We start from the raw sequence: 23589 nt of genomic DNA on the forward strand, positions 1-23589 counted from the left end.
ATTGCTTTTCTGGCTGCTGAAAAATGTGTGTTCTTAATAAAGTGAAGAAGGAAAAGCATAATCCCCCCCTCCGTGTCCTTAATAGAATTGAAACTTACCCTTACTATGCTATGCAAATTTAGATTCTATAGGTGACAAATGGGTAATATTTCAAAACTAATGGAAGAAACAGAGAACCAGATAAGGTTTCAGTGTACAGATTATGGCTCCCACTAAATTAAAAACAGAAACAATCAAAACATACATTTGGTGAGGGTAAAAAAACTTTCAGTACCAACACATTTTCTCAGGTTTATCATAAATGTATACAATTGCTATGTTTCTGTCAGGTCAGCCAACATTCTTTAAAGTATTTGAAGAAAGTTCAATGGCATTTTCAACTTTCATTGTATTGTACATAGATATTTCAATGGTTAGAATCAAAACCTCCGACAATTCCCTCCCTCCTCTCCACATTCGCCCATCAGACTGGGGATCTATCAGAATTGGGGGGGTCCCATCACTGTTAATGTGGAGTATCTGACCAGTGCCCAGGCAACAGTAGCAGTTTCATTTGCTCCATATCTGTTCCCATTTCTTGGGGCTCACTCTATTTTCAAAGGTCCGTTTTTCAGCTGTTATACAAGGGTCCGTGTCAAGCTTCCAGGGGTCTAGATTTGGCAGGCTCTTGGCTCCCCAAACGTAGGCGATATTAGTTTTCACCACCAACAGCCCTAGCGTGGTCCAGATTTGGCATTATTCTTGTGGCTACTTACTCCTCCACACATTACGCACATACCTTTTCACTGATCCAGTCAATCCACCCCCCACTCGCCTCATACAGTCTGCAAATTACATCTAGAAGGTCTGTATTGCCAGCCAAGACCACAGGATGGTGGAAGAAGGATTCCACTTGCCACAGCCCCTCAAACATAAATTAGAGTGGATCTACCCATTTTCAGTAGCGGCGATCTTGAATAGTATAAGCGATGTAGTATAAGGAGCTCTACCAAGCGGAACCCTGATTTTATAGCAACTTCCCTAGGGCTTACTCCTATTACCAATCCTCAAAACACTCATCATTCCTTCAGTTTTTGCAGAGCATCTGGGGTATGGTTTAGTATCTTTTTAAATGTCAATAATGTGGCTTTTATGAGCACTGGGTCTGTCTTTCATAGGGTAGGAATCCTCCAGGTCCATACTGCTCAGTGTGGTTAATCATAGGGCATGCCGGACCTGTAGATATTGGAAGACCTTGGAGGCTGCCAGTTGGAATTCTTTCATTAATTACGGTAAAGATTTATGTCTTCTTTCACCCACAAGTGTCCCATTATGGATATACTAAGTAGTTCCCATTTGTCGAATCTCTTCATATCACCCCAAGAATTGCCAGTCCCTCCGAGTCCCAAAGCAGAGTTGTCAGTGTAAACTTGTTCCCCCACCCTAGGTCATTACCTCCTTCCATATTTTGACCACCATGCGGGTGAGAGTGAGGAACTCTCTCCGTGGTCGCCGGCCATACAGCGCCCTTGGGTATCCCCTATCGCATATTACTCATATGTCCATCGTCAGTGCGCCAGCCAACAACATAAAGAATGAAGGCAAGAATATTTTAAACAAAAATTGGTAACAGCAAGGACTGTGTTTTTCATAAAGGCTGAGACTAGTTTTACAACGGTCCCTGGCTTACATACATTTAAGTAAGTTTTGTGCTTGTATCCCTGAAAACCCCGAGTTAAGTCTCTTAAACTTGATAGATAAGAGTGGAAAAGGTCTGCAGATATCAAAAAAAACATCGAATTTGCTGCCTTGCTGCAAGCCGCTCAATCGACTATCTTTAATTGCAACAATGTTTGTTCATAAAATCCCATATTAAAAGAGATTATGAGCAGGAATTCACTTGATGGCCCACTTTAACAGTCTACCTCCCACAAACTTATGAACTACTCACACCTCCTTGCCCACCCTTCTTCCCTTAATAGACTAGGCTTTCTTGTGGCATCCTGTTTCAGACTTCAGCTCCCAGTGTAAACATGGGAGAACTCTCACCTGAGACATGCCTTCCATATCAAGTTGCATCAGCTCCATTTGATTGACCTGCAAGAGAGCCATCCCTACACGGAATATGATTTCAAGGCCCTGCAGAAATTAAAGACAAAAGGTGAGAAACATTAGATTCTCCTCAGGGACATGCAATATCTTTGTGCCTTTGAGGTGACAGATCAATCTACAAGAAAACACTCGGCAGAAGATGAAAAGAATAAACGTTTTTAAAAAAATCACACACATCAAAACTTAAATACAGCACTTGGGTGGTTCAATGTGTTGAACACTTGTCGCTGATACATTCAGTGATAGGCAATCCAGCTAGTTCAACTCTGAATTCCATTCTTCTGAGGTCGGCAAGCTGAAGACAAATAAATTGGGTAATATTCATGAAACGTTACCTAGTTGTAATCGTAGTACTTCACTACAGGTGGTCTCTCTGAATTCAGTAAATGTATAATGTAGCAGCGCATATGCAGTTAAATCCATTAAATTAAACACATCATATAACATTTCACTTAACCACTGCAGCAAATCTCTCTGATAATTAAAAGTAACCCAACCTTAATTATGATATCAGAGGTAATGCAAAAAAGTTGCAGAGCAAAGCCTGCTCACTGAAGTATCAGTCTTGAAGTTCAAGACTAAACGATGGAGCTGGGCAAAAGTATGGACTGATCTCAGATTGCCAGCTTTGCAAATAGTAGTAAAGGAGACATTCTTCATAAGAGCTGCTGCAGCTGTTCTTCCCTTGTGATGTGGACCCTAATAGTGGTAAGGGGCAATACAATAGAAAAAGTGAGACCTACATGTTTACTTGTATATTTAACGAAGAGATGTTTACCCCAGATATCCTTTTTCTTTTCTAAATAATAACAGAAAGCTTCCTATACAAGTAAAGTAAACAATGACCTTTCAGCCAGAGAAGTAGGATTTGGGAAAATTATTGTAAAGGAAAGAGTATGATTAATGTGAAAACCAGAAACGTCCTTTGGAAGAAAACAATGGCAAGTTGCGTTACGCTACAAATCGTGGACAATTTCTTTGAAAAGTGCTGTGACTCATTCTCTTAGCTAAGTTGATCCTTAACATAAAGGTAAATTTACAGTAACAATGTGGAACCCATCAATTTAAAAAGAACAAAGCACAATTTCCACATAAGAAATGTTTGTCTGATGGAAGGAATTCCACAGCAACATGAAACAAGATGTTAGAGAAGGTGGCTAAATATTAAGCAGTACGATTAACTAAATGCACTTTAATGAAATAACATTTTAAGTCAGATTTAGCCAGGTGAAGAAAATAAAAAAAAATACTATATCTTCCTTGCCTGTTGTCTGGCTTCCTTGAATGCAGAGTCACCATATCAAGAGTTTCTTCGAATCATGGAAGGATGTTTACCATTTTCAAAATTGCCATTCAAATGACTTAATGGTTTCAGTGTGAATACTACAAGAAAGCAGCAGATAGGAAGTCAAGTCCAGAGAAGGAAAAAAGGATGTAGCATACTTTCCGACAACCTGGAGAGTGGATCTAGCATGTAGAGAAGTTGCACGGGTGCCTCAATAAACACATAAAAATTCCAGGAAAACCAACACTCAAATGTGACCATCTGAAGTGAAGAATATCTTCTTCATTCTGTTTTAACTGAACGCTGAGACTGTTTTGGAGAGGAGAGGAACATGGAGGAGAGTAAAGTAATATACATGCCAATTGCTGACAGTATTCCCTAGAGACAGTGGCTGTGGAAATGCAGAAGAGGAAGCAAAGAGCTTTGCATATTTGACCGAGCAAAGAGTTAAATGACTAACCTCCCCGAAACGAGATAAGAATAAATGTGCTGGTCTGTAACTGTAGTTCTCCTGTAATGGAGAATAAAAACCTACATTTGGCTGGTACTTGGGAATCTGTTTTATTGACCATTTGATGACAATTTTGGCTTGTGACAGACAACAGTGTTTGTGGGGACTCTTAGGATGAATTCCAGTGTGTGGTTAAACTTTAACAAATCCAGCACTCAACCATTCAATGATATATTGGCCCAGTGTCTGTAGCAAGACAAGATCTTCCCTCTTACATGACTGTCTGGATTCTTCATGACCGTAGATTGTTTATTGTCGCTGTGGGCTTGAACCTTCATTGCCTTGAGATTAGTTTCCAACATTCCTCTGAGAATCCTGCCTCAGATAAGATGGTGACCTATACTGCTGTGGATCACTTTAGCAGTATGTTTGTGAAGGTATTTTTTTTTTGTTGGTACCTATATGATTGGTAACCTCCTGTTTAGGAACACTGGCTCCTTCCACAGGCTCCCTGTAAGGGCGGACGTTATCTTTGTAGAAGGACTCCTAAAGATCTTGCTGTGTCTATATCAGACTTTATAGACAGGAAAGCCTCATCCGCATTCTATCCAAACAAGGACTTTAACCTTCTATGGCATGGCTAGGATCCTGCTTTGCACCTTCGGTCTGAAGAACGTTGACCATAACCAACCCGCCTGTGTAAAACGGATGCACCCACAAGCGGTCAGTTTCCAGTTTTTGTGATGTCTATTGCTAAATCAATAATTACAGATGATGTTCTCTTGCCTTCATTAAGAATAGCTTTTGCCCCAGACTTTTTGTCTTCTGGTAGGTGGTCTAGGTATGGCCCCATCTAATCTCCTTGTTGAAGAAGAAGGAACATTTGCTGAAGGAGTAACATTACCAACTTTTTTTCTTCTTGTTCTCTTCTTTTTGGCACTTTTGTGGTTTAGGAAAGTGCAAAAGTCCTTAATATGACCTTTCTTCCTGATCCAATAATAGCAGGAGTATATCCATTTGTTCTATTCATGTTTTGGAACTGGCTCATCCTGATGGTCCCAACTTGGGTCAGCCAGTACTGGTACTCAATGCTCTTGGAGAAGTCAATCAGACCCCAAGAGAAGCTACCAATCAGGCCAGACCTTCTCATACAACATCTAGGCCAAATGAGTCACTTAAATCCCAAGTAGTTCAAGCTAGCAATCTAGCATCTGAGGTCTTAGACTTTGGCTACCTAAAACGTCCTGAGGAGGGTATTGACAAACCTCTGTGTGAGACATAGGCCCACTATATGTCCATGCTATGCAGCTAGCCTGAAAAGGTTTGCCCACTACTGCCTCTCTAAGCAATTGACATCTCACCAGTCAAGGTTCAGGATACGTGCAAGTGTGCATATGATAAATAGCACCTTTTATAGGCCTATCAAGGTGTAGGGTTTTCATGAATGTACCTTTCAGGATTGAAAAAATATTCATTTCAAGTCTGCATTGCAGCATCCTAGTTTGAAAAGGAGTTGAAAGTGTAATTCATGGAGAAAGAAATGCAGTCTGAAAGGCCCATGCTGACAGCTGTGAAAAAGGTATAATGTCCCTTTAAGATTCCAGGACCTTCTTCTACCCATAATGCACTGTACTGGCAGTTGCCTCACAGTGATAAAGACAAAACATGTGTATGTACATAAAAAACATGACTTTCCACCCTACGTAAAGCTATGAATGGGCAGATTTATTTTTCCCCTTTTAAAAATATCTACAATTGAATTAAAGAAGGTTGCTAAATCTAAACTGACTAGAAATATCCCTCAAACACCTCATTTAAAAAAAGGAAAAAGAAAAGAAATGTAGGGCAATGCGAGTAATAGGCTTCACAGCTAAAGTATTAACAATTGTCACTATGCCTTTAAGGGCCTCCCCCTTGCTTCAGTGTTCCATCATGGCCCAGAGTTGATAGTTACATCAGTTCTTTTGGAAAGATTCATGAACATTTGTCAAACGGCACCAAAGCTATTGGCAAACCAAAAAATCAGTTTCCTATGGAAATGTTTTCCTAACTACAACTACCCAGTGGAGACCGCAGTCTGATAGGCCTACACTGAAAGCTGTAACATGGTATCCTGTCCCTTTAAGATTCCAGGACCTTCCTCTACTCATGATGCAGTTTCCTGGCAACTGCCTCACAGCCAGTTTGTTATTTTCAGCTCCTGTCTGTAGGATCTCAGAGCATATGTCAGTTTTCACACCTGTATTTTGACAGATTTTTACATCAATTTTGGAATTGTTTTACTTTCACACAACACTGTTTACATCTATCAACTGAGTGAAGTGATTTTTTTTCTGCTTAGAGATGTTTTTCCGGTTAAAATGCCTTCCCTGTTGAGAAGTCCCATTCATATGGAATGAAGAAGGCAGTCTGAGATTCTCCTAAGTAGGAGAGATTATAGGCACCATAAGATAAAAAGTGTTTCCTTCAGAGCAGAGAGTGTCATCTATAGGTGACAAATATTACCTACAAGTGAGAACCAACAATCCAACCACTTAGGCAGACAAGCATCATTGCTCCTAGGTACTGTGGCATCTTGTATTTACATTGTTCCAAATGCATGCCTACAATTGAGACCCCTGCAAAGGTGTCAAGAGGAATGATGGTATCAAAAGATGAACAATTGTTAACTACTGAACTGGTGCAGCCTCTAGCATGGGAGTGCAACAGTCAACAGCTTCCAAGGAGTCCCCTTCCAGAGAAAATCTCCCCTACAAACAATAGTGATAGATTCATCTCTGTCAGGATAGGGGGCTCACTTGAATCATTTTTTGGCACAAGGCAGAGAAGGAGAATCATAACACAAAACTCTCCTTGAGCTAAGAGGTGTTCATTATGCTCTCAAAATATTACTCCCATCCCTGCAAAAGAAGACAATCAGGATTCAGACAGACACTACAACCACCATGCACTAAATGAACAAGCAAGGGGGACACAAGTCTCAACCACTTTCCATGGAAGTTCAGTCAATCTGGCTTTGGGCCCTAAGCTGGGATCTATCCACAACAGTGATCCACATCTCAGAGGCTATGAACTAACTAGCAGACTTTCTTTGTGGGTCCTGACAATGAGATTTGAGAAGAAATCCGCGAAGAGTGACAAACACCCTTTTAAGAACTCTTTGCATCAACACAAAACAGAAAAAGCCAAGACCACACATCCAGTCAAACAGAACAGGCACCATGTGGACATTTTTGACATCCTGCTCAGAATATGTTCTTTACACCTTTCCCACAATACAGTTGATTCCCATTGTAATAGTGAAACTGAGAAAGTTTCCAGGAAAGATGATGTTAATAGTTTCATACTGGATGAAAGAAGTGGTTTTACTCAGACCTGCAGCAAATATTCATCAAGTCATACATGAGGCTGCCACCCAAACCCAATTTGCTAACCAAACTTCAGGGGCAAGCCCGATATCTAAACTCAACAATGTTGGGTTTGGCATGGTTTTTTAAGTTAGATAGTATGGACATCTAACTCTCCCCCCTGCTTTAAAAAGAGTTTACAAGACGCAAAACGTCCCTTGACAAGATCTCGTTATTCCATGAAGTGGAAACTATTCTGTCTGTTGTGTCAAAGCAATGGTCACAACCAAGTTATCTGTTGAGGGGCATTATATTACTACACTCTGCACAATCTAAGCTCCAGTTTATATCTATTAAAGAACATCTGGCAGCTATTACAACCTATAGGAGATCACCAAGTCTGATTTCCTTTTCACAAGATTCCAGTAAATAAAAACTTCTTGGAAGGAATAATAAAAAAATAAAAAAAAGTATACCCATCGATCCAAAGACCATTTATCCATGGGAACTGAAGCTAGGTCTATCGAAATTGATGGGGTCTCCTTTCAAGCCTAATCAGAAGGCTGCATTGCAGCACCTTACATGGAAAGCAGCATTTTTAGTAGCCATCACTTCTGCTAGAAGAGTGATGGAGGATCTTTTTTAATAGAAGCTTAAACTGAAGTCCACTCTGACAGGGCAGTGATGAGGGTTTATCCTTCTTTCTTTCCAAAAGATCTTTTCTGAGTTTCATACCAATCAAATCATTATACTTTCCATCTTCTTCACAAATCTTAGATACCTGCCAAGCAGTCCTTACACTAATGAAAGCGAAGGATGCTTTCTCTTTCTCTTTGTCTCAATCTTGACAAGCCTAAAGCCTTGAGGAAATCAAGTGAGCAATGGCCACCTTACACCGAGTTTCGGAACTTCTAAACAGTTTATTGTTTGATGGATAGTTTGCATTACTATGTACTATCATTTAGCAGGCAAGCCTCTTACACACAAGGGATAAAGCAGCGACTACAGCATAGCTCGGGAGTGTTCCAGTTGCTGACATTTGTAAATCAGCAGCTTGGAAATCAGCATATACATTTACTAGAAATTATTGCCTAGACTCAGACACTCAGGCTGATGATAGGATGACTCCGGAAACAATTTGAAACCTATTCAAGTGATCAGCAGTCTTACATTTAAGGGCAGCACTGATGTTTTCAGACCACTTTATATAATTTAAATTAGCTTTCTACTCTATTTAAGCATTTTTGACCATCAATGAGGATCCTACGATGCAGAAGAAAAGGTTACTTACTTGTTGTCATAGTTCTGTACCACAGGAATCTTCGGTGAAGTCATAAATGATTTGCCCATCTCACTGGCTAAGCAGAGTTAGATATTGAAAAGGAAAGGTTTCCTACCTGTAATCCAAGTTATGGATTGATCTCCATGTAGCAGCTTTACAGATCTCTGAAATGGGCCCACTTCTTAATAGATCAATTGTAGCTGTTTTTCATCAATTTGAATGTGCTTTAGTCTTACCTAGGAGGGGGGTATTTGCTAACTGGTATCAGAATGTAATGCAAGAAATTATCCATATAGAAATGAACTGCTTTGAAGTGTAAAGGCCAGTACTAGGTGGGCCATAGTTTAGGAATAGATGGCCGGAGTCTCAACAGGAATGGTACATTTAGCTTTTCCCCTTACTAATACACCATGGGAAGTATTAAGGTCATCAATCAGTGACACTCTTGCAGAAGGGGAGTGCAAAATGGTCAGGAGTAGTCCCTGATGGAGGAGCTGTTGGAGGGGTGCGATGACATTAAGAGTGGTGATGTCATTGAGTAGTCCTGTTTGAGCCTGATCTTTCACTATGACATCGATGGCACATTAAAGGTAAGCAAGATCTTCTTGGAGACCTGGATCTAGGACGTCTCCTTTTCTAAGGTCTCTCAATAGGAATATACTTAGATGGTACCTGAGGGCCCACTGGTGACTTCAACCTCTATGGTAACCTTAGAGGGATTAGAGTAGCAGGAAGCACTGGTGAGAAACGCAGAGAGACTACCCTCGAGGTATTAGAGTAGGAAAGTGACTGATGACAGGTGTTACATTTCTAGTATGCAAGTACATCCTGCAGTACTTGGAGTCAAACAAGTGTGGCAATCTGTTTCTATTAAGACAACAGCTAATCCACTGCATGTCCCTGAGGTGGAGAAGCAGATGACTGTCTTAATGGTGGTCTCAACATTGACTAAGAGGGTCTTTTTGGTGTCAACAATGATGGAGGTGGTCTTGGAGAAGAAGGAGATCCTGACATTGATTTGCTGTGCCTTCTTCTTGTTGAGTTTGACGTGATGTATGTCTTGACAGGAGTGTGTGGCTACAGTACCAGTTCGCGATGCTGAAGGCCTCCATGTCATCAGGAACATTGTCTTTTTTCTTCTTCTGTGCTCTTTAGTTCTACCTCTTGGATAGTCCTTAGAGCCAGGAACATCAGGAACATTGTCTTTTTTCTTCTTCTGTGCTCTTTAGTTCTACCTCTTGGATAGTCCTTAGAGCCAGAGGAGTGCCTAGAGGTAAAGGAAACATTTCTGCTCGCCCTGCGCCCAACACCACGCCGCGCACAACCAAAAGCTGTGCGGTGTTGGGCGCCCTCGCTATGCACTGCTAATTACCTCACATATTACATCACTCATGACATTCTATGACATCATAGATAACATCACTGCAACATCTGAAATGACAATTGTGGACAACACGGTCTATGGTGTGGCACAAATCATTGTTACTTTAGAGCACAAGTTATAGTTGCTTCACATAACTATAAATGCTTAATTTCAGTGGCCTTGTTAGTTTAAAAACTGTATGTTTTAACTGACATATTCACCAAACTGTAGGTCCCCTTTATCTTGTTTTTGAGTTAATTTCTATGGTTGGAAGGTTTTTCTTTAATATAAAGTAAGATATTATGACAATTCCCAACTGTAACATCAGTTTAACTTTTGCTATATAGATATATATAATATATATAAATATGTATATGTATACACACACACACACACACACATATATATATATTTAGATACATTCACTGAAAAAAACAAAGGTTAAATTGACATTATAGTCAGGTGAAATGTTCAGAAACAATGTAACGTTTTAAACTAAAAAGAAAACACAGAAATTCACCAGTTATAGTTATCTCAAATAACGATAACTTGTGCCCTAAGGTAACTATAGCTCAGGGCCTCCGCAATGCACAGTTTTTCCATCAATATTTCTATTGCAAATGTTGCAGTGATATTATCAATTATGTCATAGAAGATATCATGAGTGATGTAATATGTGGGGAAATCAGCAGTGCAAGGCAGGGGGGCAAGTTATAGTTTTCTTAGGGTACGAGATACAGCTATGGCCCTCCTCCCCGAGCCTTCATAGACTCAGGGACCCCATTCCACGGGTCCTACCTTATTTAAAAGGTTAGAGTTGCCATATGGCTCCTCTACCCAATCCTTCATATGCCCCAGGAGCCCCATCCCACAGGGCCTCTCTTTAAAATAAGTGGGTGCACCAGTGCCCACCCACACACAATACATGGGGGAAGAAAGGGGAGCCCCAGGGCCCCTGCAGCCGCAGTCGACTCCCTTCATAGTGAGGGAGCCAGCATTGCTCCCACCAGAAGGGAGCAGATGTGTTTTGCATGCTCCCTTTGGAAGGAGCAATATGTGTTATTTTTTCCTCCTGCAGACACAAGTCTGCTCTCAACCGGTGGGAGCATTTTAAATCTCCCACTGGGTGGGGGCAAACCTCCATGTTTGCTCTCGTTTGGTGAGAGATTTAAAAAATGCTCCTGCCACATATATATATGTTTTCCTGCCCGGGCTAGTGCGGTCAGGAAAATAATGTTGTCCCTGGGGTGGGCTACCCGGGACACAGTCATTGAGTGGGGCCTGGGGATGGAGTCCCAGGTGCCTTTTTAGGCTCAGAAGGGGGGGAGGGATAGGGAAAGTTACCTACATGGCAGTAGGTAGGTATAGTTAGGATCAACTTTTTTCACAGACAAAGAGTTTTTTGTATTGCTAATAACTTTAACGGTGTATCACGAATCCTCAGTAAATTTTAAAAACTAGTGTACTGTTATTTTAGCTGCTGTCTGGAAATATTCAGGGTGATTCATTGCACGAGGGCTGAGGAAAAGGGGGGTTCCCAAAACGCTTTCTACCCATGCACTCTCTATGGGGATTTTGCATTTTTTTAACATAACTACAGGACAATTCGCTAAAGGGATTACCCCAAATTGGGCAGAAAGCTAGCTCTTGATCAGAGGAGTTTTTGTAATTTTGAGTTAAAGCGGATCCTTCGCAGATCTACCTGCAAGGGATTCGCAGGTACCCTCAGGGGATTCACAGGTAACAGAGGGGGGGGGGTCTGCAGCTACCCACTGGGGATCCACAGGTCTGGGCGAAAAGCAAGGACCCGATTGTCTGTCCGGAACTCGAAAGGACATTTGTGGTTGCTATTTTGTTTCTTGGTTGGACAGGGTTAGGGGTTTAAAAACTGAAAAATAACAGAAGAGGAAAGGCTAGGGGTACCCAGAACCCATAGGAGACACAGAGGTGTCCGTGAGGGACTCTCCTCATGGTTAAAAAACTGCCCTATTTGCTTTCTTTTTGGTTGAAACGAGGATCCACCATGGGCCTCAGAGTGACACCCCCCTCCCCAGTCTAAATCCAAAAGGTCTTGTGTGGCGCAGGTTGGATGTATGTGGGTGGGTTGGCTCAACCCAGGTCATGCACGGCTGTGGTTGTATTAACATACGGTAATTATTTATTACTTTGTATTAAAAAACAGTAACATTCACTGAAAAAACAAGGTTATAGGGACGTTATTGTTAGGGTGACATTTTACCCACACAAAACCATAGAAATTCAGCAACTATAGATATACTTATCTAAATAAATTATAACTCAAGCCGTTAAGTAACTTTGGACCATGACTTACAGTTTCTTAACATAAGTATAACTGTAACTGCTGATATTCTATGGTTTTGTGTGGGTAAAACGTTTACCTAACTATAACGTCCCGCATTTATGACGATCAATGAAAATCCAAAGTTGATACACTACAATAGATGGTACCCCAAACCTTGATCTTGAAGGGGCCTAATTGCTTAGAACTACTGTGGTGGGCAAACCTTTTTTTCCCCACCTGGATTCAGGACATGCATGTGTAGTGAGCCTACATGCCTAACACAATTTTGGCAATACATTCCTCAGGAAGGTTTAGGTGGCCAACTCTAAGAACATAGGTGCTAGATAGTTTGCTCTGGCCTTTATCAATGTTCGAACTTTCTACTGACCCTCAGCTTGTCATCATTGTCTAGCAAGGCACTGCTGGAGTGGACCCATGAGCAATTTAGTGCAAGATACCATCATAGCCAGGAGCGTCATTACTGTTCTCAATGGAGAAGTGGATTGAAAACGAGGCAGAAGTTTAAGATGGAGCCAAGGCAGGGCAAGCTCTGTGGGGTTGGAGGTATGACCTCTTTTTATTTACTGTGAACCTTAAGTTGTGGATCAGGACTAGGGAGTGTGTGTTCTAGACACTTTTGTCTGCTGCTGCTCTTGATCAGTCATTCATGGAGATGAACATGAGTTACTTACCTGTAACTATATAGTTCCAGTATTGGTATCTTCCGTACATTTACGTGCTTGAATCATTACCCGTCATCTAAGCGGGAGTCCCACTGTACCATAATAAAGCAGTATGCATCACTATCAGAGGCTATAATAGCAATTAACAACCACCTCAATAGCCTATCTATGGCCTTTTTAAAAAAGGATCACACTTTAAACTTTAACCAATGAGGTCATAGCACCCTGTGGAACACTCCGAAGAGATGCTGAGTTCCTCAGGTTTTCAAGCACAGGCAGGAATAAAATAATCTTGAGCCATAAGGGGAGCCTCTCAGGGTAGGAGGGTGGGTTTCATGTGAATCTATGAAAGATACCAAAGTTAAGAGGTAAGTAACTAATCTTCTTCGCCAGTATTGGATCTTATATAGAGTTACATGCATGAATCAAAATAGCAAGCAGTTATTGTAGTTAAACATTTCGTAAGATAAGTACCCGTCAAAGATCGTGGGTAGCAGTTTAATATATATAAATACATAAACACACTATAAGTGATAAAAGCAACACACTGTATACAACCTTTGGTCAATACAACCTTTGGCCAAAGGTTGCCTTCTTACATCAAGAAACTGGTGACTTTTTAGATACATTGCATGATGTGTCTTGGTCAAATGATTAAATCCTGATGATTTCAGATATTACCTCCCTTTACACCAGCATACACCAGCATAAACTACGAAGATGGGCTGTTGGCGGTAGAGCACTACCTGAGAAAAAGACCAATAAAAATGTATAGCCATAACAAAATGCTTTTAGGGTTGATAAGATGGTGTTTAAATAAGATCTTCTTTTTATTTGGCAGGTGTTTGAACAGTTAAGAGGTGTAGCCTGTTCCTCCCTTAGCTATGCATGCTTACATGTAGGCTGGTGGGAGAAGCAGGTTCTCAGGGCGACCCATCAAAAATATTGGGAATCACATGTGATTAGATGGCTAAGGTACATCAACAATGTATTTATTGTGTGGAAAGTTTCTAAAGCTAGTGCAGAAGCCTTTGAAGGCAATATCAATGCTAATAACCTTAATTTTGAGTTTACTGTACATATAGATGAACATGCAATTGTTTTCTTAGACGCGCACATTAATGTTGATGGCAACAAACTAGAATCCACTTTACACAGCAAATTCACAGCAGGTAATTCCACCCTATGTTTAAAGTTTCCATCCGAGACATTTGATTAACAGCATCCCATATGGTGAATTTCTGAGACTGCTTAAGATCTGCAGTTCCGATAGGGATCTTGACATATGTCAAAGAGAAACCAAAGGTAGATTCTTGGACCGGGGATACAACATTAAGATCATTGAGCAGGCAATTTCAAAAGCGAATAAAATACCTAGGGAAAGCATAATGTTGCCAAAGCTTTTTAGCTCTAACCCCAACCAGAATGTAAGTATAGCAAGTAAATGTGAGAAATCCAAGATTAGACTCATTATCACCTAAAGCCGTCAGGAGAGGAAGATAAGGTCCGATATTAATAACCAGTGGCTGATAATCGTAACAGATGCGGTTATGGGCCAATTCCTTCCTGGCAAGCCAACCCATACTTTCCGGCGAGCACCATCTATGAGAAGCATGTTAATGAAGAGCAGCCCTGAATTGGCTGCTAAAACAACTTTGCTCACACCAAAGACAGGGTTCTACAAATGCTGACCTTGCGGAGCTTGCAGATTTGGTATTAAGGGGTTAACAATGCCAAAAGCGCGTTGTATGTGATCAAGGTCATGCGTGGTGGCCGAAACGCGCCATAGACATGTTTGAGCAATAAAACACTGGAGCCCCTTATCTTAGGAGTCTGTGCCCGTTTCTTTTCCATTTGAGAATGCAGTTGAGATTGTCTTTACAATATATATATATACATATATATATATATATATATATATATATATATATATATATATATATATATAGTGGCAGAGTTTTACCGTCGTCGCAGCCACACACCCTCGGTGCCTCCTGTACGTGGTGGTGAGCCGCGTTTCACAGTCGAAGACGAAATTTGTGTCAGCCGACACATAGCAGGAGCACGCTCAAACCAAGTCCATCCATGAAAAAATATTTATTTCATATAGAACCCCACCTCCAGCGCTGACAGACGCGTTTCACTGCTCTGGCTTTATCAATATATAAAAATGTACTTGTATATATACATAAATACATACATATACCACTCACTACCTGTCGAACGGATGCATCACTGCACTGTGCCAATTCTTCCAGGCAATAGTGCTGTGTTGATGCGTTTGTGCTCTTCCACGTCGCAGCACAACATATTTTCTCCAGCGAAAAGCTTGGAAACAGGACAGCCGAAATGGACACTGCCATCGTTGAGTGAGCCCTTGCCTTCACTGCAAGCAGTTTGCCAGGTTTTGAATGGCAAAACTGGATGGCAGCAGGCAGCAGAAATCCACCTTGCGATGGTTGCTTTTGTGATTGAAGCACCCTGTCGAGTTTGGCCAAAAGATAACAGTTGATCAGTTTTTTGATGCTGTTTAGTATGGTGTAGGTAGAATTTTAGCCATTCTTTAATGTGAAGTGTATGTAGAGACCATTCTGCTGGTGATGCTGGATTTGGGAAAAAGGTTAGTAGTATGATCGCTTCATTGAGATGAAACTGCAATGGGATCTTGGGAGTGAATGTTGGACTTGTTCTGAGAACCATTTAATCATCAATGACAGGTAAATAGGGCTCCTGCTTTGTAAAAGCCTGCATCTCACCTACTCTTCCAGCTGAAGTGAGTGACAACAGCAAAGCTACCTTCAAGATGAGAAACCTCAGGTCTGCTCTGTGAATCTGTTCAAATGAAGGTTTCATTAGTTGAGAGTGGACTACTGGTAGGTGCTACTCACAGGGAGGAACTTGTACCGGAGGGAAAAATCTAAACAAACAAATCATGAATTGCTTGATGATTCTTGTATAACACAGAGCTAGAGGGAGTGTGAAGAATGTCTACATCTTGATATTGTAGCAAGATGTACCTTGATAGATGCATGCATCAATCCTGAACGAGCAAGCAAAAGGAGATAGGGCAGAATCTGCTAAGATGATGCCTCTAACGGGTGCAGGTTAGATTGCTAACACTATAAATAGAACCACCTCCATTTCAGCTTGTGTGTTTTGACCCTTGCTTCCGCTCTTGCTTTTGAAAGAATAGTCCTGCAGTCCTGAAATTTATTAAAATGTCGGAACTCATGGAATTCAGGAGCAATGCACATTAGTGGAGAGAAGCGGAGTCCAGATGCACGAGTGGGCCCTGGGTTCATCTTCAATAGTGCTTGCGTTGTCAGTAGGCAAATGGGATTGGATTCTGACAGCAGGAGAAGCCAGGTGAAATAATGTTGCATGGGCCACTTGGGAGCAATTAGGATGAGGAAATAGCATTCCACTTTCATCTTGGTCAGAACCTTAACATATGAGAGGAAGGGGGGGGGTGGGGAGCCTATGTATAGATCCCAGAACAGCTGATCAAAAAGGCATTCCCCCATGACACTGGAAGCGGGTACCGACTGGCGTGGAATTTGCATTTGCTGTTCTCATTTATCACAAAGAGATTCAATGCTGGTTTACCTCAAGGTGAGAATATTCTGACCAGCTCTGACTGATCCAGTTCCCACTCGTGGCAATCGTCCTTGGCTCTGCTGAGTGTGTCTGTCAAGGTGTGGTTTGTTTCCAGATATGTGCTCGACCCTCAGAGAGATGTTGTGACCTGTGAGGCAGCTCCAAAGCTCTTGGCTTCCTGAGAGAGTGTTCGCGATCGTGTACCCCCTTGCTTGTGGACATAGTGCATGCTAGTCGTATTGTCTGTGTGCACCAGCACCAAAGATCCTGCTATCCTTGGTAGGAAAGCTTGTAGGGTGAGAAAGATGGCTTTCAGTTCTAGGCGGTTGATTCGCATAATCTTCTGAAGAGCAGATCACTTCCCTTGAATTTTCAAGCCCTGCAGGTGGCCGCCCGAGCCCTCTAAAGAGGCATCTGCAGTTATCATGAAGTCGGGTTTTAGACAAAAACGGGAGGCCCTTAGAGAGAGGAGAGATCTGAGACCACCACGCTAATGTGTCCCCCATACTTGGGGTGATGATTATCAGGTCCTCGAACGATGCTTCTCTCTGAAACCACTGTCTTTGTAGCTCCTCTTGTAATGGTCTTATTTTCAGGAGTGCAAGAGGGACTAGATTGGTTGCGGAGGACATCATGCCCATAAGCGACTTGTACAGATGCATTGAAGAACAAGTTATTTACCTTCGGTAACGATGTATCTGTAAGGGACATATAGTCGCTATGGATTCCTTACCTTAGAATTACCCCCAGGCGACAGACTGGATCTGGAGAATTTTTTTCCGCAGAACGCCTGCACGTCGATAGGTGGCGACAGTCGACTCCGCGTTCGTCGTTGGCATCGTGATCACCGGAAGGATGTCGCAGTATCTACTTAGACGTCGCCCCTGTGCACTGACATCAGTTCTTTACACAACATTCCACACCGGAAGCGCAGAGGCATGCAAGACACTGACCACTAGTGCACAAAACTAGGGCCTTGAAAGGATGTCCCTTACACTAGAAGATGGGTGGGGCGGTAAGGAATCCATAACTAATATGTGTCTCTTACAGATATATTGTTACCGAAGAAAAAGTAACTTGTCCATCTGAAAGAGAAAATTAGTTATGGATTCCTTACCTTAGAACAGATACCACAGCAATACCAACCCTGGAGGTGGGTCTGCGAACTAAGTTCCCACCAGAAAGTCCTGGAGAACTGAACGGCCAAAGAAGCCATCTCTCCCGACTTGGCTGTCCAGGCAGTAATGTTTAGTGAACGTGAATGAAGCCCACATGGCTACTTGGCAGATGTCATGAAGGGGGACTCCATGTTGCAATGCAGTAGTGGGTGCAGTCGCCCTGGTGGAATAGGCACACAACCCTACTGGAGTTTACTTTTTTCCAAGGAATAGCCAATTTCAATGCAAAGAATGACCCCTCAAGAGATAGATATTTTTTGAGCGGCCCAACCTTTTTTGGCGCCCACATAGCTAAAAAAGAACTGACCATCCACCTGGAATTGTTTTGTGTGATCCAGATAAAATGAAAGCGCACGTTTTGGATCCAAGCGCTGGAGTCTCTCCTCCTCTTTAGAAGAATGCGGGGCAGGAAGAAGGTGGGCAAAGTGAATGTCTGTCCTATGTGGAAAGAGGTAACCACTTTGGGAAGAAAGGAAGGTCTAGTGCGAAGGACATCATTGTCCGGATGAACAGCCAGAAAAGGAGGTTTCGAAGTAAGATGGCATCTAAAAGGCAGTTTTGAGTGTCAAAAGTCTGAAAGGACAGTTATGTAGCGGCTCAAAAGGAGCGCACATAAGGTAAGTCAGAACAAGGTAGAAGTACCACTGGGACATTACGAAAGGAATAGGAGGAAACAGGTGAGTAGTGCCCTTAAGGAAGCGATTTAAATAGGGGACTTGAATAGAGAAAGTTGATCAGGAAGGTGTAGAAAGGCCGAAATGGCCGCAATAAGCCCTTCAGAGTGCCCAGAGCAGAGCCCTGCTGGGCCAAAGAAAGAATGAAGAGGAGAACCTCTGAAAGAGGGGTAGAAAGGGGATCCACAGCCTTAGCTGTGCACCATGCCAAAAATGTGTTCCATTTACAGACGTATACCGTTTTGGTGGGGACACTACTGGCTGCCAAGATAACGTTACAGACTTCCGGAGAAAGGTCGAAAGCTGTCAACTATCACCGCTCAATCTTTATGCAAGGAGGTGGAGGCAGGACAGCTTAGGTTTGAGGATCGTCCCCTGCTGCTCCCGGAGGATCGATGGCCATGTTCAAGAGCTCGGGATACCAGACTCTTCATGCCCAGTCTGGTTCCACAAGAATGACTTGGGCCCGGTCGCACTTTATATTCTTCAGCACTCTGGACAGAAGTGGTATAGGCGGAAAGGCGAATAGAAGAGCGCAACTCTACTCGTAATGAAAAGCATTGCCTAGCCCATGCCGCCTTGGAAATTCCAACGTGCAGAACTGCTGACATTGCGCGTTCTCTTCAGTGGTGAATAGATCTCACCAAGGCTCTCCGACACTGCTGAAAGAGAACTTGCACCACCTCCGACTGAAGACCCCATTCATGATCCATCATGCACCGGCGGCCGAGTTCGTCCGCCTGGGCGTTCAGGGTACCCAACAGGTGTTGAACCACCAGGGACATGCCCTGATGTTCCAGCCATTTCCAGACATGAAGTGCATCCTGGCATAGGGTCCACAACCCTACCCTGCCCTGTTTGATTCAATACCACATGGCAGTGGTGTTGTCCGTGAACACCTGAAAAACTCATCCTTTGACAGAAGGAAGGAATGCCTTCAGTGCAAGATGAATCGCCCAGAGCTACAGAAGGCTGGGGTGCAGCCCAGACTCCCGCCAGAGACCAGAGGCCTCTGATCTCCGCCTACCCCATGTGGCCGCCCCACCCCAGAAGTGATGCATCCATAACCACGGTGAACTCTGGTTGGAGAAAAGAGGGGGATCTGCCGCTGACCCAATCCTTGTTTGTTAGCCACCACTGCAATTGGTGTGCAGTGCCCTCCGAAATCTGGTCCAATCAGAAAGATTCCCCTGATGCTGTGCCTACTGGAACTTCAGGTCCCTATGCAGAGCCACAGATGCCACCTGGCATAGTCCACCAGCAGGATGCAGGAGGCCACGAGTCCCAGCAGCCTCAGAGTCATTCTGACCAAAACCCAGGATAGAGGCTGAAACATCGGAATCATAGCCCAAATATCCCGGACTCGCTCCTCGGGACGATAGGCCCGAAACTGCGCTGTGTCCAGAACTGCCCAATGAAAAAGGTGCTTCTAACAGGGAATCAGGTGTGCCTTCGGCATGTTGATTGTGAACCCCAGCAAAAGGAGGAGGTCTGCCGTAGTATGGAGGTGGGAGACGACAGCCGGGGACAAACTCGCCTTCAACAGCAAGTCCTTGAGATAGGGGAAGACTGGAACCTCTGAAAGGCGATAAGCTGCGACCACCGCCATCACTTTCGTGAACTTCCAAGGGGTGCTGGTAAGGCAAAAGGGGAGCACGGTGAACTGAAAATGCTTGTGGCCTACAGTGAACCGTAGGTAATGCTGGTGGGCAGGGAGGACGGGGATGTGAAAATAGCAGTCCTGCAAGTCTAACTCTACCATCCAGTCTCCAGGGTCAAGGGCAGACAGGACCTGAGCCAGTGTCAACATTTTGAACTTCTTCTTTCGGAGGAAGTGGTTGACGCCCAAGATATGACGCAGGCCTTTGTCCTTCTTGGGTACCAGGAAGTAGTGGGAACAACAACCACAACCTACTTCACTCGATGGCTCTCTTGGCCAAGAGAGCCATAACTTCCTGACAGGGAAGGGCCAAGTGATCCTCCAACATGCGATGGAGTGTAGGTGGCATGGAGGGAGGGGTAGTCTCAAAGAGGAGGGAGTAGCCCCTTCGGACTATCTGGAAAACCCACCTGTCCGACGTGATGTTGAGCCAGTGGGGGAGGTGATGGCAAACCCTGCCGCCCATTGGCAACTGGTGACCCTGAAAAGTTGGACTAGGAGGGTTTGGAGGCTGCTGCAGGGGGGGGGGGCTGGTGGACAACCCGCCCGCTGGCCCCCAGACCCAAGACGCTGGGTCCCACGTCCCAGACCTTGCAGAGGGAGGACAGCTTGCGCAGGCCTGTGGCTCTGGGCGGAACGTGGCGGAGCACCCCTTCCATAGCTACAAAAGGGGCGAAAAGCAGACTTCCCAGGGCTAGAGTTGGTAGAAAGGCCCAAGGATCTGGCCGTAGTCCTGGAATCCTGAAAGCACTCGAGCGCCTTGTCTGCTTTGTCACCAAACAAGCGACGGCCATCAAAGGGAATGTCCAAAAGAGTTGATTGGACATCACCAGAAAAGCCAATGGACCTCAGCCTGGCGTAGCGTCTCAGGGGACCAACGTTGAAATCGTTCTGCCTAACGATGTCCAGGCCACATCGTTTGGCAAACTTAGTGCGTCCTTAACCTCGTCAACTGCACGGGAGAGCACCGCCTGGGCCTCCTTCGGGCACTGTGGGAGCACCTGCGCGACCGTGTCCCACACAGAGTGGGAGTAACAACCCAAGAGACATGCGGTGTTCACCGACGCAGTCCTAAGCTGGCGGAAGAAAACATCTTCTTCCCAAAATGGTCCAGCCTCTTGGATTCCCTATCAGGTGGAGCAGTAGGGATTGCGCCCTTAGAAGTCGAGGCTTCGACCACTAAGCTCTTGGGGGTAGGGTGTTGGAAGAGGAAAATTGGGTCGGCCGGGGATGGGCGGTGGCCTCAGGCAATCATCCTATCCACAGGAGCCCCTGTGCTGGGCTTGGACCAAGTACTCAGACGGATGTTCGTGAGGGCCTCATTGAACAGCAGCAGGGGCTCCGAAGAGGCCGCTGCCAGTTGAAGCACCTCAGTCAGGAGGTCAGTCCTGAACGCCACCATAGGAAGCTCAGGGTTCAAGGCCTCAGCCGCCCTAAACAACACCACAGTGTAAGAGGCACCCTCCTCCGTAGCCACGGTAGGGGGAGAAAGCATGCCAAGTTCTGGAGAAGTGTCCAGACCACCGACCTCACCCAACTCCTCTCTCCAGTCCGGTTCCTCCAACAGGTCTGCTAAAGGGTCCACAGACCCCTTCCAGTCCTCCTCACCCTCCTCTGGTAACCACTCAGGGTGATAGGGAACACCAGGGGAGAACAGAGGTACAAAAGTAGCAGTCGGCGCCGGTATAGACGGTGGTCGATAGAAGTCCAGCTCCGTGTTATTGTTGAGGTTGTTGAGGGGGAGGCTGGGTTCGCCGTTGGGTCAGGCGGCCCAAAGATGAAGTGGAGAACTTCGTAAAAACTACGAGCTTGGGCAGGGGTCACTTCAGCTCCCGGGAAGGAAGGAAGGCTCGGAGTCGACCCACAGGCTCCGTGGATGGAGCCGGACGACTACCTTCCGCATTCCGCGTCACGTCGGCCGACGGACGGGGAGAACGCAAAGAGCGATGGTGCTTCTTCACCTTCTTTTTGTGCTTCGACACACCCGAAGACTTTGACGAGGAGTGGTGGTAATGGCTCTGCGATCGGTCCACGACCTCCCTCTCAAGCGACGCAAAGCCGACTGCCGGGCCTCCAGAAGTTTTCAGGACCGCTCCCATAAAGACTGCAGGCCATGGCCCAGCAGTCGGAGCATGACCTTGGGTCGTGTCGGAGCTCCAGACACCAGAGGCACACTAGATGTTGGTTCGTCACCGACACCAGCTTGTGGCAGGTGCCAGATGGCTTGAAGTTGGTTCGCCGATGTGATAGCCCTGTGCACCAGGAGTCAACCAACTCAAAAAGATGTCAACACAAGTTAAAAAAAAAAAAAGATAGTCAAAAAGTGACTAGAGGTACCGATCTCTCCGGATCTGCACTGGCTGGCGCGGAATAAGAAAGAACTGACGTCAGCGCGCAGGGGTGGCGTCTAAGTAGATACCGCTGTCATTCTGACGATCACAACGCTTATGACGAACGCGGAGTAGACCGACGCCACCTACAGACACGCAGGGGTACTGCTGAAGAAAAATACCCCAGATCCAGTCTGACGCCTGGGGGTAATTCTAAGGTAAGGAATCCACAACTAATAGTCTCTTTCAGATACTGACTTTTTTCTGGAGAGTTTGATAGCCAGCTTTTTTTTTTGCCTTTGTAGTCTGTCCTGAGAGAGAAAGGCTTTGTTTTGGATTGTATTCAGGTTGCCTAGAAACATTATCCGCTGCATAGGAACTGTTGACAAGATCCAATACCCATCTGTCTGAAGTTATGTGTCGCCATTGATGGAGGTAGATTGTAATGTTCACACCTACAGATGGGAAGAAGTGGAGGTAGCCGGCAACCTGATTGAGGTCACTTGTAACAACCGGTGCCTGTACTGTCAGTGGAAGGGCTGATACTGTTGGGAGCACTGGTATCCTCCTCTATAGGTTGAAAAACATCTTCCATGAGCCCCTTGAAAGGGCATATTTCTGAATTGCAGTGGGCTAAGGGATCTGTACATGTCTGTCTCGATAGCCAACAGAACACCATCTATGAGCTTACCAAATAGGGTTTTCACATCAGAGGACATATCCAGGATTTTGGACTATACTTCCGGCCTGCAGGTTGTCACCTTGAGCCAGGGTCAAGACATATTTGCACATGGCTAGGTCCAAACTGGAATGGCATGGTGAGCAAAAAAAACGTTGGATTTAGGCCCAGATCTCTGTACTGGGGTGAATGTATGACATTGTTTTGCATTCTGTCCATCAATTGTTGTTTTTGCATTTGTCACCCCGAGTGGGACGGGTATGCCCAGACATGGGTCCCGTGCCCTCCATGCCACTGGAGTCAAGCTATCCTGGCTGATGAGGGCTGAAAGCCCGAAACCGGTCTTAGGATGCTTGTTTCCAGTCGAAGAAGGCCTGGCCTGGCAGTTCGGGCTTGACTGTTCCCAATGGGCGCAGGGTCAAGACTGATTTGCATATGGCTGGGTCCAAACTGGAATGGCCTGGTGAGCAAAAAAACAATGGATTTAGGACCAGATCTCTGTACTGGGGTGAATGTATGACATTGTTCTGCATTCTGTCCATCAATTGGTGTTTTTGCATTTGCCTCTTAAGACTGCTGCTCCTGCCAGTTAGCAAACGTAGTGGAAGCTATGTCCATTGTGCAGTCCATTATTTCGGATGATGCGTGCTCCCCTTCCTGATCTTTC

General features: G+C 44.4%; 1 protein-coding gene across 1 annotated transcript in view; it reads right to left on the minus strand.

Annotated features, from left to right (window-relative positions):
- Positions 1 to 23589, minus strand: part of EVI5L (ecotropic viral integration site 5 like) — a 1294704-nt gene that overhangs the window by 557135 nt on the left and 713980 nt on the right. Inside the window, exon 9 of the mRNA XM_086928161.1 lies at positions 2029 to 2118. Coding sequence (XP_086784287.1) covers positions 2029 to 2118 — 90 coding nt within the window. The remainder of the gene's footprint in view (positions 1 to 2028; positions 2119 to 23589) is intronic.

This window comes from Lissotriton vulgaris, chromosome 1_1 (genome assembly GCF_964263255.1).
Source record: "Lissotriton vulgaris chromosome 1_1, aLisVul1.2, whole genome shotgun sequence".
Lineage (NCBI taxonomy): Eukaryota > Metazoa > Chordata > Amphibia > Caudata > Salamandridae > Lissotriton > Lissotriton vulgaris.